The sequence below is a fragment of the Piliocolobus tephrosceles genome, chromosome 17, assembly GCF_002776525.5.
Source record: "Piliocolobus tephrosceles isolate RC106 chromosome 17, ASM277652v3, whole genome shotgun sequence".
Lineage (NCBI taxonomy): Eukaryota > Metazoa > Chordata > Mammalia > Primates > Cercopithecidae > Piliocolobus > Piliocolobus tephrosceles.
Window position 1 is genome coordinate 3,193,580 of NC_045450.1, and position 14,414 is coordinate 3,207,993.

The window sequence follows — 14,414 nt, forward strand, 5'->3', positions numbered from 1 at the left end:
TCAAGGGCTCAAGTCCAGGGTTTACTCCGGTGAGACTCAACCCCTTAGTCCTGGATTTTTTTTCCTTCAATTTATAAAATATGAACTTACTGGGGGAATTTAGAATATGGATTGTATATTAGATCGTCTTGTTTCATGAGTCTCTGAGGTCCCGGAAGCTCCCTTGGTGGGATGAATATCTTGAACAGCTCCAATTCTGCTGAATTTTTACCACTGGGTAAATGACAGTCACAGTGGATTCCATGGGCCGTGTCCATGGTCTTGGGGGCGTTGGTTTTGAGCAGCCTCAAGGGGAGGGCTTTGTCTGGCGCTTTGCTCCCCCTCTCGCGCCGAGCCTGGAAAAGCGAGGTCCTGGGTAGAATCTCCCGGGCCGCCTCCATGTTCCGGACGTTGGCCCCGCTCTGAGGCGTGGCGCTCGGCCCTGGGGTGCAGCGCTGGGGGCTGCTAAGAGGGCGCTGACTTGGGCTTGCAGTTGAGCTTCTGGAGGTCCGGTGAGGTGTCTGTCCCGCTCCGTCTGAAATCTTCCTCTCCGTTACTGTGCCCTGCGGGATTAAAAAAATGTTTACGAAATTTTTAAAATCTTTTTTGAGATGGAGTCTTCCTCTGTCGCCTGGGCTGGAATGCAGTGGAGTGATCTCCGCTCACTGCAGCCTCCGCCTCCCAGGTTCAAGAGATTTTCCTGCCTCAGCCTTCCGAGTAGTTGGGGGAGCCACCACACCCGGCTAATTTTTGTATTTTTAGTAGACAGGGGGTTTCACCATATTGGTCAGGCTGGCCCCGAACCCCTGACTTCGAGTGGGCCACCCGCTTTGGCCTCCCAAGTGCTGAGATTACTGGCGCGAGCCACCGCGCCCAGCCCCTGCAGGATCTTTTGTCACGCGCTAGGCCCCAGGTGGACCTGACTTTTATTAAACAACAGTACTTTGGGAGGCCGAGGCGGGAGGATCACGAGGTCAGGAGATCGAGACCATCCCAGCTCACATAGTGAACCTCCTATCTACTAAAAAAAAAAAAAAAAAAAAAAAAATAGCCGGGCGTGGTGGCGGGCGCCTGTAGTCCCAGCTACTAGGGAGACTGAGGCAGGAGAATGGCGTGAACCCAGGAGGCAGAGCTTGTAGTGAGCCGAGATCGCGCCACTGCACTCCAACCTGGGCGACAGAGCGAGACTGCGTCTCAAAAACAAAAACCAAAAAAACACAGTAGGGCTGTCAAGCGCCTCGCGTCAAGGCTCAGTGCTCCACCGATCCACCCAGCCCGAGACCCTTCGTTTCTCTCTGACTCCGAAGGAAAATTTAGTTCCTTCGGGCACCTGGGACTCCCTTCTGGAGGATCAGACAAGTCGGACTCCGCCAAGCCCATGAGGAGCGGAAACCATGCGGGAGAGGACAGCGCCGGGGGCGCGAGGACGCAGCCTGCAGAGCTCTGGGGGACTGGGCTTTTTCTCTCATTCTCTATGGCGTCCCCGGCGACCCGAATGGAGGCTGCTGCATTGGAAGAACTCAGCTAAGACTTTTTTTTTTTTGAGACAGGATCTCACTCCCGTGGCCCAGGCTGGAGTGTAGCGACGCCATCTCGGGTCCCTGCAGCCTCCACTTCCTAGGCTCAAGCGATCCTCCAGCCTCAGCCTCCCCAGTAGATGGGACCACAGGTGAGCGCAACCACACCTGGCTAATTTTAAAATTTTTTTGTGGAGACAGAGATCTCGCTGTGTTGCTCAAGCTGGAATACTTTCTTGAATAAATGCCCAAACCAATTCTAGGGTAATTTTCTAGCCACCTGTGATGAGTTATTCTGTCTTTTAATATTCTCAGTAGGCTGTTTAACAGCTGCCCCAGTGGCCTAATGGATAAGGCACTGGCCTCCTAAGCCAGGGGTTGTGTGTTCGAGTCCCACCTGGGGTAAGACAACCCCAACCTTTGGTGACCTGGGATAAGGCAATGGGCTAAGCTTTGGTTGTCCAATGACCTTTTATAAAGGACAAAGCATACAGACACACAGGTAGAAAAACTTACAAAAATAAGAAAAGGCATGAATTTGGAAGAAAACCAGGGCATTAAACTCAAAGACACAGAATCTCTCAATCTCTCTCTCTTTAGGAAGAGAATAGTGAAGATGTTACATTTACCTCTCTTCACACCAAAGGGACAAGAAAAAACTGTACAGTTTTCGTATATATCAAAGTGTGAAAATGTTGGAGGCTGGTTTTCTGTTTTGGTTTGTTTGGTTTGGTTGGGTTTTCTGTTTTAGAAAGCAACCCTTGTATACACACCTCTTTGACCCACAAGTTCCATTTCATAGAAATACAGGTACCATGGTACTCTACGTGTATGAGGATATTTTACTGCGGTAATTTTGTTCAAAAACGGGAAGGGGATGACCATGAATAGGGGATTAATTGAATACGTTTTGTTTCATTAATGTTGTTCAACCTCAGAAAAGAACTATCTGATCTATCTAACTATCAATCTATCCTGGTTGACTTGGACATCCCCCACGGGAGAGATGTGTGACACACTTTTTACGAAACAAGCAGCGACTCCGAGGCCCCAAATGTTTGTGTATGATCAGTGCCAAAGGCTCTTGGCACTCGGGCTAGAGGAGAGGAGGGGAGAAAAAAGAGATTCTAGTAAAATGGAAAAATATGCAGGTCAAAAGTAAACAGGAACAGTAGAAAACCGAGGTCTATTTTGGAATTTCAGGGGGGCACTTGCGGAGTGAGGTGGGCAGATAATCACATAGACTTAATCTGGTTTATGATCGTGAGTGATTTAGGTCTCGCTATGTTGTTTAGGCTGGTCTGGAACACCTGGGGCCAAGTGATCTTCCTGCCTCGGCCTCCCAAAGTGCTGGGATTACACGCGTGAGCCACCGCCCTTCTGTGACTTCTGATAGTGCCTCCTGGGCGTGAAAGTCCTCCTGGGTGGAGTCTTGGCGTCGGTCCAGGATTTGGGGTCCAGCAAGTGCTGTCCAGATTGGCGTGTCACCCAGTGAGCACTCTGGTGGCGGAAGGCTCCGTGTCCCCCGGAGCACGATACCAGCCGTGCCCCGGAAAGCGTATCCCGGCCCAGGAGGGTGCTTCTTGCTCAGAGCCCGGGTTCTGGACCGAATCTCAGTCCCTGCGCCTCCGGCCCTCTCCCTCCCTCCTTCCTTTCCTGCCGCTACGGAAACAGGAGAGAATCCTCCCTAAAAAGACAGCTAACTCATTGTGCTAATTGTATTTACTATTTAAAAGAAAAGAAAACAGAAAAAAAAAAAGGCAAAAAACAAAACAACAATCAAAAAACAGCTACCGCGACCCCTGTGCGGGTTAAACGACGCGCTGGCTTCAAATGCGGGCGTCCATCCCGGTGAGAAACGAAACAGGGCGGAGCGCGGTGGCTCAGAGAGGCCAAGGCCGGCAGATCTCCTGAGGTCAGGAGTTCGAGACCAGCCTGGTTAACATGGTGAAACCCTGTCTCTACCAAAAATACAAAAAAATTAACGGGACGTGGTGGCGGTCGCCTGTAATCCCAGCTACTCCGGAGGCTGAGGCAAGAGAATCGCTTGAGCCCGGGAGTTGGAGGTCGCAGTCAGCAGAGATTACACCATTGCATTCCAAGCCCGGGTGGCAGAGTGGGACTCAAAAAAAAAAAAAGATGTGAAGACCAGCAATTGCCTCTGACACGGAATCCACTCTCTTTCTTTTTCTGTTTTAAAAGTCCATTTTGGGCCGGGCGCGGTGGCTCAAGCCTGTAATCCCAGCACTTTGGGAGGCCAAGGAGAGCGGATCACGAGGTCAGGAGATCGACGAGACCATCCTGGCTAACACGGTGAAACCCCGTCTCTACTAAAAAACACAAAAAACTAACCGGGCGAGGTGGCGGGCGTCTGTAGTCCCAGCTACTCTGGAGGCTGAGGCAGGAGAATGGCGTAAACCCGGGAGGCGGAGCTTGCAGTGAGCTGAGATCTCCACTGCACTTCAGCCTGGGCGACAGAGCGAGACTTCGTCAAAAAAACCCACAAAAAACAAAAACCAACTCAAACTATTTTAAGCTTCACTGATTTGTACCCAGACAGGATCTTGTTTTTGTCACTCAGGCTGGAGTGCAGTGGTGCAATCATGGCTCACTGCAGTCTCAACCTCTCCAGCTCAAGCCATCCTCCTGTCTCAGCCTCCCAAGTACCTGGGAATAAAGGTGTGCCAGCACAGCCAGCTTTTTTTTTTTTAAATAGAGACAGGGTCTCGCTATGTTGCCTGGGCTGGTCTGGAATTCGTGGGCTCAAGCTATCCTCCTGTCTCAGCCTCCAAAAGTGCTGAGATTACAGGTGTGAGCCACCACACCCGGCCCCAAACCAAAATATTTTAAAATGTGGTCATGTGCAGCTTTATAAGGAGGATACCCTCTGAGACATGTGTTGCTTTTGGGCTGCAAACCCGAAGAGAGTGTTACTGTACCAGACGCTGTAGGCAATTGCGACACAAACATTTGCGTATCTAAACATATGGAAACGCAGAAAAGGTGGAGTGAAAATGCGGTATTATAATCTTAGAGAACCATAGTCGTATATGCGGTTTGTTGTTGACCGAAACATCATTTGGGGGCCCACGACTGTATTACATTCCCAGCGCCCGTGATAGCAAACATCAACAGTATTTTCAAAATCTAATTATTTGCTTATCTTGGCTTCAACTGAAAGAATTGCCAGAGTATTTGACAATGTCTTTTGACCAAATGAAGAGCTAAAATATAGCTTGTATCTTACTGGTCTTTGCATTAAGTTTGCTTTTTAAAAATATCGCATTAAAATATTATTTAGCTTCATTACTAAATTTTTTTGGCCCCAATAAGTTTTGCGCGTGCTTCAGTTTTGCCTGCGTGAGATCGGAAGTCTCCCGAACGCAAACGACCTCTCCTAGCAAGGAAACAGCCTCTGGCTAGTCCACCACGCGCAGGCGCAGGGCGGTAGGGACGAACCCGGAAGTCCCTCCCTGAGAAAGCGCCGCGCAAGCCCTCAAACGGGACCAATCCGAGGCTGTGTCTTCCAGCTCTCCTTGCCCCGCCCCCTGCAGTTTTTTCTTGCTTATCCAATAATAGAGGACTATTTTCTCCGCTGGCGCCCTCCTGTCCAATTACATAGAAGGGGGCGGGGCCTAAGCTCGGCGCCGTCTCCGTGACGAAGTGCGGCGCCATATTTCGCCTGGAGTACCGCCGCCAGGAGTCAGCCGCTTGGGCCAGGGCTCTGCGTTGGCTCTAGTTTTTTTTTTTTCTTTCTCTTTCTTTCTTTCGTTCGTCCGTTCTTTCTTTCTCTCTTTCTCTCTCTGTCTCTCTTTTCTTTCTTTCCTTTTTTTCTTTTTTGTGAGACGGAGTCTCGCTCTGTGGCCCAGGCTGGAGTGCGGTGGCGCAATCTCCGCTCACTGCAAACTCTGCCTCCCGGGTTCACGCCATTCTCCTGCCTCAGCCTCCCGAGTAGATGGGACTACAGGCGCCCACCACCACGCCCGGCTAATTTTTTGTATTTTTAGTACGGACGGGGTTTCACCGTGTTAGGATGGTCTCGACCTCCTGACCTCCTGATCCGCCTGCCTCGGCCTCCAAAAAGTGCTGGGATTACAAGCGTGAGCCACCACGCCCGGTCTGGATATCTTTTAAAAAGGCGAGGTTGGCTGAGGAGCCAGCAGCGCAGAAATGGATGTAGGTGGGTCGGGTTCTCTTCTTAACCTAAGCCCTTAGGGCTTATAATAAGGTCTGAGGACAGGCATCGCTTGGGTGACTGTTAGAAATACGTAATCTCAGGCCTCCTGAGTCAGAATCTTCATTTTGGTAACATCCCTAGGTGATTTATGTGCGCGTTAACGTTTCAAAATGGCTGCCTTATGCTTCCCAAGATTTTGTGTCTAGGAGACAATGTTGACATCTGCATTTGGCTGTGCAGACGGTGGCCTATACTGCAAACCTAATGAAGATAATAAGACTTGAGACTTGTGAGTCACACTCTCGATCTTTATGACCTCTTAGACATCACTGGTCACCTAATCAGGATGATATAACGAAAGCTGTGATGTGGGATGCTATAGGTAGAAAACCTACAGTGAACATGGGTGCTTGAGAATGTGCAGAAGCATCCAGGAAAAGTATAAAAAGAGGCGTTCAGTCAACCTGAGGTGGAAAGAAAAGGCGGAATGTGTATTAGGGATGCATGGGTTTATTCACCAACTTGGCATCCCACAGACATTGTCTCTAACCAAGGTACCCAACTTATAGGAAAAGTGACATGGTAGTCAGTTTCCAAGATGACTCTCAATAATGCTAGCCTTGCGTAATCCCTTCCCATATTGAATTCGTCTGATAGACTCAGCAATAGTGGATGTAAGAAATGATGTATGACATCTGGAGCTGGGTGGTACAAGATACTGTAACTTCCATCTTGCTCTCTTGAAGCACTTGCTCTGGGGGAAAAAGTTGTTATGTGTGAGAACATGTCTTATTAGCTCTATGGAGAGGTCCGTGTGAGAAACTGAGGCTTCCTGCTGACAATAACGTGAAGGAGCCATCCTGGAATCCCATCCTTCAGCCTCAGTCAGGTCTTCAGATGACTGAGCTGCTGCTGAAAACTTAACTGCAATTTCATGAGAAACTGTGTTCCAGAACCATTCAGCTAAACAACGGCCAGATTCAGGACTCACAAGATCTGCGTGAGAGAAATGTTTACTGTTTGAAATTGCTAAATTTTAGAATAATTTGTTATGCAACAATAGGTAATTAACACAAGGGGTCCGACTGGTGTCCGCGGGATTCATGGGTATTGTACACCATCAACACAAGTAGCTGATGTTATGGAATAGTGAGATGGTTTTTTAAACACTCAGTTTTGGCACCATTTGAAGCTACCCTGTAAGTTTTGGGTGCTGTTTTACGGTTATTGTAAGATTCATATCAGTGGACAATATATGGGGAACTTTTTCTCAGCTAGGAATTTATAGAGCAAGGAAACGAGGGGTACAGGTGGACATGTCTTCTTGTAGTACCTAATGATTTACATGCAAAATTTTGTTTCTTATCTTGGAAACACCGGACTTTGTGGAGACTTCTTCCTGGCCAATTTGGGCTCCATTTGTTACTGAATAAACTCACCAAAAAGGGGATTCTAACATTGTTATGGCTGTGACTATCAACAAAACATAGTTCTGCAGCTTCACAGGGGTAGCAAAGAGGATTATGGATAGAAAAATCTCAGAGAATTCTGGAGTTGACATGTTCATTGATAACATGAAAAACTGGAACAATCTTATACATTATAAGCAGGACTATAAGGAGGCCAAATCTCTCAGACATGAAAGTTTTGGGTGATTACGTCAGATTAAAAAACAACCTGGAACAGCTGATACATTGGCTAAAGACAAGGAAAAGGAATTAGGTTATGGACGAGAATAATTATTAATATCAACTAAGGGTTTGTGGCTACCTGCAGAAATAAAGATTACAGTATTTGTTCATATTTTCCTCCTTTTTATCCTTTCTATTTTCTCCATATTTTATATACACAGGATGTGTAGTTCTTGGTTAGCTTTCAAGCTGGATTCATAAGTTTCAGAATGTCAGGATGGGATCACGATTGGAGTAGAGGGGATCCTGTTATGGACCTTGATGGCATAACTGATGGGACTTTACCTTGTTTCCTATTATCGGAAATATAGCTGCACTATGTTAGGCCAGATTGTTTCTTCGAGGTAAATTGGTAAGAGGGTTGTGTGTTCATATGCAACTGAAGGGATGGATTTTAGTGAGCATTTATCATGGTTTTGGCTTCTGAATTTCTGCAACTCATTCCAAAGCTTAGGTAATCTTTTGCCTCATAACTATTGGGAAAATAACTTACTTCCTATAAAACAGGAAATCCAGAATAACTGATTTCCCATTCTCTCTTGCCCCAAAGATGTGGGCATGTGACTGCCCATCAGATTCACCTGACTCAGCCTTTGGCACAAGGAAGAAGAGACCAAGAGGAACCTTTTCTGGCAGTGGTAGCCATTGCAGCAAGATAGATTCCTGGGGCAGCAGTGGCAGCAGTGCTACTACTGTCACCTCATGTCCAGTGATAACTATGTCAAAACTATGAACGGCAACATTTATCCTTGGAGGCAGCAGCTGCATTGGTATTATTTTTTTCACTGTAGCTGCTGTGTCGTCATCCGAGCCTGGTTCTCCAGCTGCCCAGGGTTTTTGAAAGGTATTCATTATTATTTTCATGAAATTCTTTCCTGCTTAACTCAGCAAGAGTTGGTGTTTGTTATTTGCAACCAAGAACTGCAAATGAGGCCAGAATGTAGCCAGTCATTAGAAAATGACTTGAACTGTGAACTGGACAGCCATCCGTACTTTCTCCAACTCTTCTCTCTGTGTGTTTACATCTTTTGCTCTTATCTATAGACTTTTGCTTTTTATCCATCTATAAGTCAGCCAAAGGACAGTTGCAACCTTCTGGGATTACCTGTTACAGGCCAAGTCCTAGTGAGTATGATCCGTGGGCCCTCAGTCCCAGTTCCAATTGCCCTACTCCAATCATGAATCCTCACTGGGAAGAGGATGATAGAGTATAAACTGGGTTGCTGGAGTCCATACACCTATGGATTAGGGGGCCATTTTCAGAAAAGGCTGACCCAATGTGAGCTGGGAAGGCATCCCTAAATGAAATCTACTTTAGGAACATAGAGTTCTTCAGTCATGGCATGCTGTGCATTTCCTGATATATTCTCCCATTACAAAAAGGGTATCCTTTACACCAAATGCTTTAAAAGATTAAACACAGGCCGGATATGGTGGCTCACGCCTGTAATCCCAGCACTTTGAGAGGCTGAGGCGGGCGGATCACCTGAAGTCAGGAGCTCAAGATCAGCCTGACCAACATAGTGAAACCCCGTGTGTACTAAAAATACAAAAAGTAGCTGGGCGTGGTGGTGTGTACCTGTTAGTCCCCCCTACTTGGGAGGCTGAGGTGGGAGAATCACTTGAACCCAGGAGACAGAGGTTGCAGTGAGCCGAGATCATGCCACTGCACTCCAGCCTGGGCAACAGAGCTAGACTTTGTCTCAAAAAAAAAAAAAAAAGTTAAGTACAACTCTGCAATGCCACCCTTACACCTGCCCCACCCTAGCCTCTGCATCCCCATCGGCAAACGCATCAAGTCAATGCAGTAAATGACCATATATGTGAAAAAAAAGGAAGGGTTCAGATAACACTGCTATAATCTCAGCTTCTGAGCTAGGAAGTTAAGAAGAACAACTTTCTGATAACCAACTTTTCAAACCTGTAAACATAAGCCCAGATCAGCAAAGTGATGCAACTTGAGGTCTCAGTGAATTTTCTTTGGGACTTATCTCTACCAGGATTGCTTTATCTCCAAGTTCTGACCCAGTAGTTAGAGAATATACTTTGCCATCATTGCTGGGTACCAAAGGACCAAGAAATAGGTGGGATAATTCATTTCTGTTTGTCTCTAATGAGACTGTCAGGGAGTCTAGTCCCAGTGGCCATGGAAGCTACCTTAAATACCCGTTTGTGATTCTCCCAAACATTTATCCTGCACAGAGGGCTAAGGCCATTAACATCTGCTCTTCACTTGCTCAGGACTTGCCTGTATTTCTAAGACTCTGCCATCCTTAGAATAATTAGGAGCATTAACTAAGTTCTTTCAAGGTAAGATTATAACAGCAGATATATATGACTAATGACTGGAGTTCTTTGAGAGAGCTCCTTTTCTAAATATGCCACATCCAGGGAGAAATAATAAGAGTCCTGAATCCATCAGCTGGAGCTTGACACAGACATAGTAATAATCAGCTATTTTTCCTCTCTGTGAGTGCCTAGGGGGTGGGAGAAGCCTGGAAATACTAAAAGAGACCTGCACAATCGCACAGGAGGGCTATGTATGGGTCTGCATGTTGTTTTTTGTTATATTTTATAAAATTGAAAGAGTGAGTATAGCAAGACCCACGTCATCCAGAACTGGACATTGGAAGTTGGGGGTGTAGGGACAAGGGGCGGATCCTGACTGAGTGACCCTAATACAGGTTTGTTAACATGGCCATGGTTGAAGCTTGACTTGTTGCATCTGGAGCCTCAGCTTCTACATTGCTGATCTCTGTCTGTCTTATCTGCATCTGGGATCAGGCCCATGAGCAGGACAAACCAGTCGAGCGTCTCCTAGTTCCTCCTCCTGGGAATCTCCAGGCAGCTCCAGCGGCAGCATCTCCTCTTCGTGCTTTTCCTGAGCATATACCTGGCCACCGTCTTGGGGAACCTGCTCATCATCCTGGCCGTCAGCACGGACTCCTGCCTGCACACCCCTATGTACTTCTTCCTCAGCAACCTGTCCTTTGTGGACGTCTGCTTCTCCACCACCGTCCCCAAGATGCTGGCCAATCACATACTTGGGACTCAGACCATCTCCTTCTCTAGCTGTCTCACGCAGATGTGTTTTCTCTGTATGTTTGCTGACATGAACGATTTCCTCCTGGCTGTGATGGCCTATGACTGCTTTGTCGCTGTGTGCCACCCCTTACATTACACAGCAAAGATGACCTATCAGCTCTGTGCCCTGCTGGTCACTGGATCACAGGTGGTTCCAACTTGAATGCTCTGCTGCACACACTGCTGATGGCTCGACTCTCATTCTGTGCAGACAACACCATCCCCCACATCTTCCGTGATGTGACTCCCCTCCTGGAACTCTCATGTTCAGACATACACCTCTATGAGGTGATGATTCTTACTGAGACTGCCATAGTCATGATCACCCCATTTCTTTGCATCCTGGCTTCCTATATGCACATCGCCTGTGCCATCTTGAGGGTCCCATCCATGAAGGGAAGATGGAAAGCCTTCTCCACCTGTGGCTCCCAACTGGCTGTGGTTCTCTTCTTCTGTGGTACCATCATATCTCTGTATTTCAGCCCTTCATCCTCCCACTCAACTCAGAGAGATATAGCAGCTGCTGTGATGTTCACAGTGGTGACTGCCATGATGAATCCTTTTATCTACAGCCTGAGGAACAAGGATATAAAAGGGGCTCTTGTAAAAGTGATTGCTCTGAAATTCTTTTCTGTTTAATAATGATATGGGCTAAGAAATTCCTAGAAGGAGTTAATTTCTGAGATAATTCTGTTTATTTTTTCTACTGTATGAAACTTAGCATTGTGTGTTTGTTTTGAGACGGAATCTCACTCTGTCACCCAGGCTGGAGTGCAGTTGTGCGATCTTGGCTCACTGCAATCTCTGCCTCTTGGGTTCAAGAGATTCTCCTGCCTCAGCCTCCTGAGTAGCTGAGATTACAGATATGTGAAACCAATTTTTTTTTTTTTTTTTGTATTTTTAGTAGAGATGGATGGGGTTTCACCATGTTGGTCAGACTGGTCTCGAACTCCTGACCTCAAATGATCCACCCACCTTGGCCTCTCAAAGTGCTAGGATTACAGATGTGAGCCACCACGCCTGGCCAGCATTTGCTTTTATAAGAGAAACAAATTTTGGGAGGACAAAACCCTTGATATAGACTTTTCAGGTTAAAGATGGAAAGAGAGATCCTTTAATTAAATGACCTGACAATTCCAGTTGTCAGTGCCCTCCTGCCAAAACTAAGAAGGAACACACCTGTAGTTCAGTAAGTTGGATTTACTACTCATTTTAACAAGGGAGAATACACAGCATCGGAAATAGTGAGGTGTCTCATTGGAAGAGTCCTAAAAAGGATCTCTGCTTTTGTAACGTTGGTGAGGAATTAGGAATGAGTCTGTGCTCTGGAGTAATGCCATTACAGAATAGGGATAATTCTGAAAGGGTATCTTAATATATTTTATCTAGAAGGAAAGAAGAGGCCAAAGCTGTGATTGTCAAAGGAATAGCAGTCACTCTTTCAGCCAACATAGGGGGATGTTTGGTTATTTTTGTGGCTATGACAATGTCATGTTTTTGTGTTGAGACATCATTGCAGAATGGTCTTGCTTTGTTTTGCTCTAGCACAGTCAGAATGTGGCCTTGTTAGATACTGATGTTCTGTGAAATTCTCTGTTTATCGGTAGAACACAAAAACCTTGCTGTGAGGGCCAGGCCAACTCCTATCAGGGTTGTTTAGTCTTTCTCACAACAGAGACCTTGACACGAACACATCTGATGGAAAGATCAGACTTTGGTTGGGGCAGGAAGGGGAGGATTTATTTATTTTATTTATTTTTATTTTTATTTTATTTTTAGACGGAGTCTCGCTCTATTGCCCAGGCTGGAGTGCAGTGGCGCAATCTTGGCTCACTGCAACCTCTGCCTCCCAGGTTGAAGTGATTCTCCTGCTTCAGCCTCCTGAGCAGCTGGGAATACAGGTGCATGTCACCACTGGCTAATTTTTGGTATTTTTAGTAGAGATGGGTTTTCACTGTGTTAGCCAGGATGGTCTCAATCTCCTGACCTCCAGATCTGCCAGTCTTGGCCTCCCAAAGTGCTGGGATTACAGGCGTGAGCCACTGCGCCCAGCTAAGAGAAGGATTTAGAGTTTCAGAAAGCCCTAATTCTGCCACTCATTTGAGCAGGCACTCTCACACTGTCATGCTGGAGTCAACCTCCCATTTATTCTGATTTTATTTTTTAAAGAGATGAGCCCAGCACTTTGGAAAGCCAAGGTAGGAGGATCACTTGGGCCCAGGAGTTTGAGGCCATCATGGATAACATAGCAAGACCCCGTTTCTACAAAAATAAAAATAATTAGCTGAGTGAGGTGGCATGTCCCTGCAGTCCCAGATACTTGGGAGAGTTAGGTGAAAGGATCTCTTGAATCTAGGAGTTCAGGGCTGTAGTGAGCTATGATCACAGCTCTGTACTCCAGCCTGGGTGACAGAGTGAGACCATGTTTCTTAAAAAAAAAAAAAAAAAAAAAAAAGGTGTGGTCTCAGTAAGTTGCCCAGGCTGGTCTCTAACTCCTGGATTCAAGGACTCCTCCCACCTCAGCTTCCAGAGTAGCTGGGACTACACGCACCTGCCCCCATGCCATCTTGATACTGCTTTTTAGATTTTAAAAAAAAATTTTTTTTTTTTGAGATGGTATCTCACTCTATAGCCCAGGCTAGAGTGCAGTGGCACAATCTCGTCTTACTGCAACTCCGCTTCCCCCCGGGTTCAAGCAATCCTCCTTCCTCAGCCTCCTGAGTAGCTGGGACTTCAGAGGCCTGTCACCACACCCAGCTATTTTTTGTATTATTAGTAGAGATGGGGTTTCACCATGTTGGCCAGGCTGGTCTTGAACTCGTGACCTCAGGTGATCTGCCTGCCTTGGCCTCCCAAAGTGTTGGGATTACAGGCGTTAGCCACCGCACTCAAGCAAAATTTTTTTTTGGAGACAGGGTCTCACTATGTTGCCCAGGCTGGTCTTGAACTCCTGGCCTCAAGCCATCCTCCTGATTCGGCTTCCCAAAGTGCTGGGATTACAGGCATAAGCCACCATGCTTGGCCTCCCTTTGCTCGTTTGATACATCTAAAATGATATCTTGTTCTTTCAATTTATAATTCTTAGATTATGTAAGTCTGAACATCCTTTCATGTTTTTCAGCCACTCGTTTCGTTATCTAAAAATGGTCTGTTCCTGTCTTGTTACTGTCTGTGTGTCCCAGAGCCCTCATTCTCTTCTAGAATCCTTTGGTTCCTGGAGCAGTCAGTTTGTAGCCAGGTACGCATGTGCCAGAGATTCTGGACCTCTGTCCGTTCTACCTCCAGGAAACTCTCGCTCTGTCTCCCAGGCTGGAATGCAGTGGCGCCATCTTGGCTCACTGCAAGTTCTGCCTCCCGGATTTTACACCATTCTCCTGCCTCAGCCTCCCGAGTAGCTGGGACTACAGGTGTGCACCACCCACGCCCTGCTAATTTTTTTGTATTTCTAGTAGAGACAGGGTTTCACCGTGTTAGCCAGGATGGTCTCGATTTCCTGACCTCACGATCCTCTCGCCTCGGCCTTCCAAAGTGCTGGGATTACAGGCGTGAGCCACCACGCCCAGCCTATTTTCTGTAGTTACTACTGGAATTGGATCTTTGGTCTCTTACATTTTCCAGCTCTCGCTCTACCACTGTATTGGGAAACTATTAGCTGTTGTCTACTTTTTCAGTTTAACTGGTGATCAGGCTCCTTAGGTAAGAGAACTTACTCATCCGACAACTTTCTCTCGAGTTTGGAGGCCATACCTGGTCCTGGTCGGGGCGCTCCTCTCAGTCCCACCCGGCCCCACTGGTGCGGGAAGGAAACCCTGAGGCCGGTGTCCTGCCCTCTGGGACACTGGATACGGATTGACAGCAACCCTGACCGTGGGCACCTCCCCAGTGCAGGAGATGGTGTGCGTCATGGTGGCTTCACTCACCTACACTTAAAAAAACAAAAGCTCCTCAGGAGGCTGAGGCAGGAGG

General features: G+C 47.0%; 1 protein-coding gene and 1 non-coding gene across 2 annotated transcripts; both read left to right on the forward strand.

The window, feature by feature from the left end:
* Positions 1 to 1,828: 1,828 nt before the first annotated feature.
* Positions 1,829 to 1,901, forward strand: TRNAR-CCU. The gene has a single exon. It is a non-coding gene; the product is annotated as a tRNA-Arg (tRNA).
* A 3,591-nt stretch (positions 1,902 to 5,492) lies between these two features.
* Positions 5,493 to 11,209, forward strand: LOC111551674 (putative olfactory receptor 1F2). The gene is given in 4 exon segments (XM_023225724.2): positions 5,493 to 5,676; positions 7,915 to 8,208; positions 10,049 to 10,600; positions 10,603 to 11,209. Coding segments are annotated over 2 exon segments (933 nt in total). The 5' UTR covers positions 5,493 to 5,676; positions 7,915 to 8,208; positions 10,049 to 10,152; the 3' UTR covers positions 11,088 to 11,209.
* The last annotated feature ends 3,205 nt before the right edge of the window (positions 11,210 to 14,414 follow it).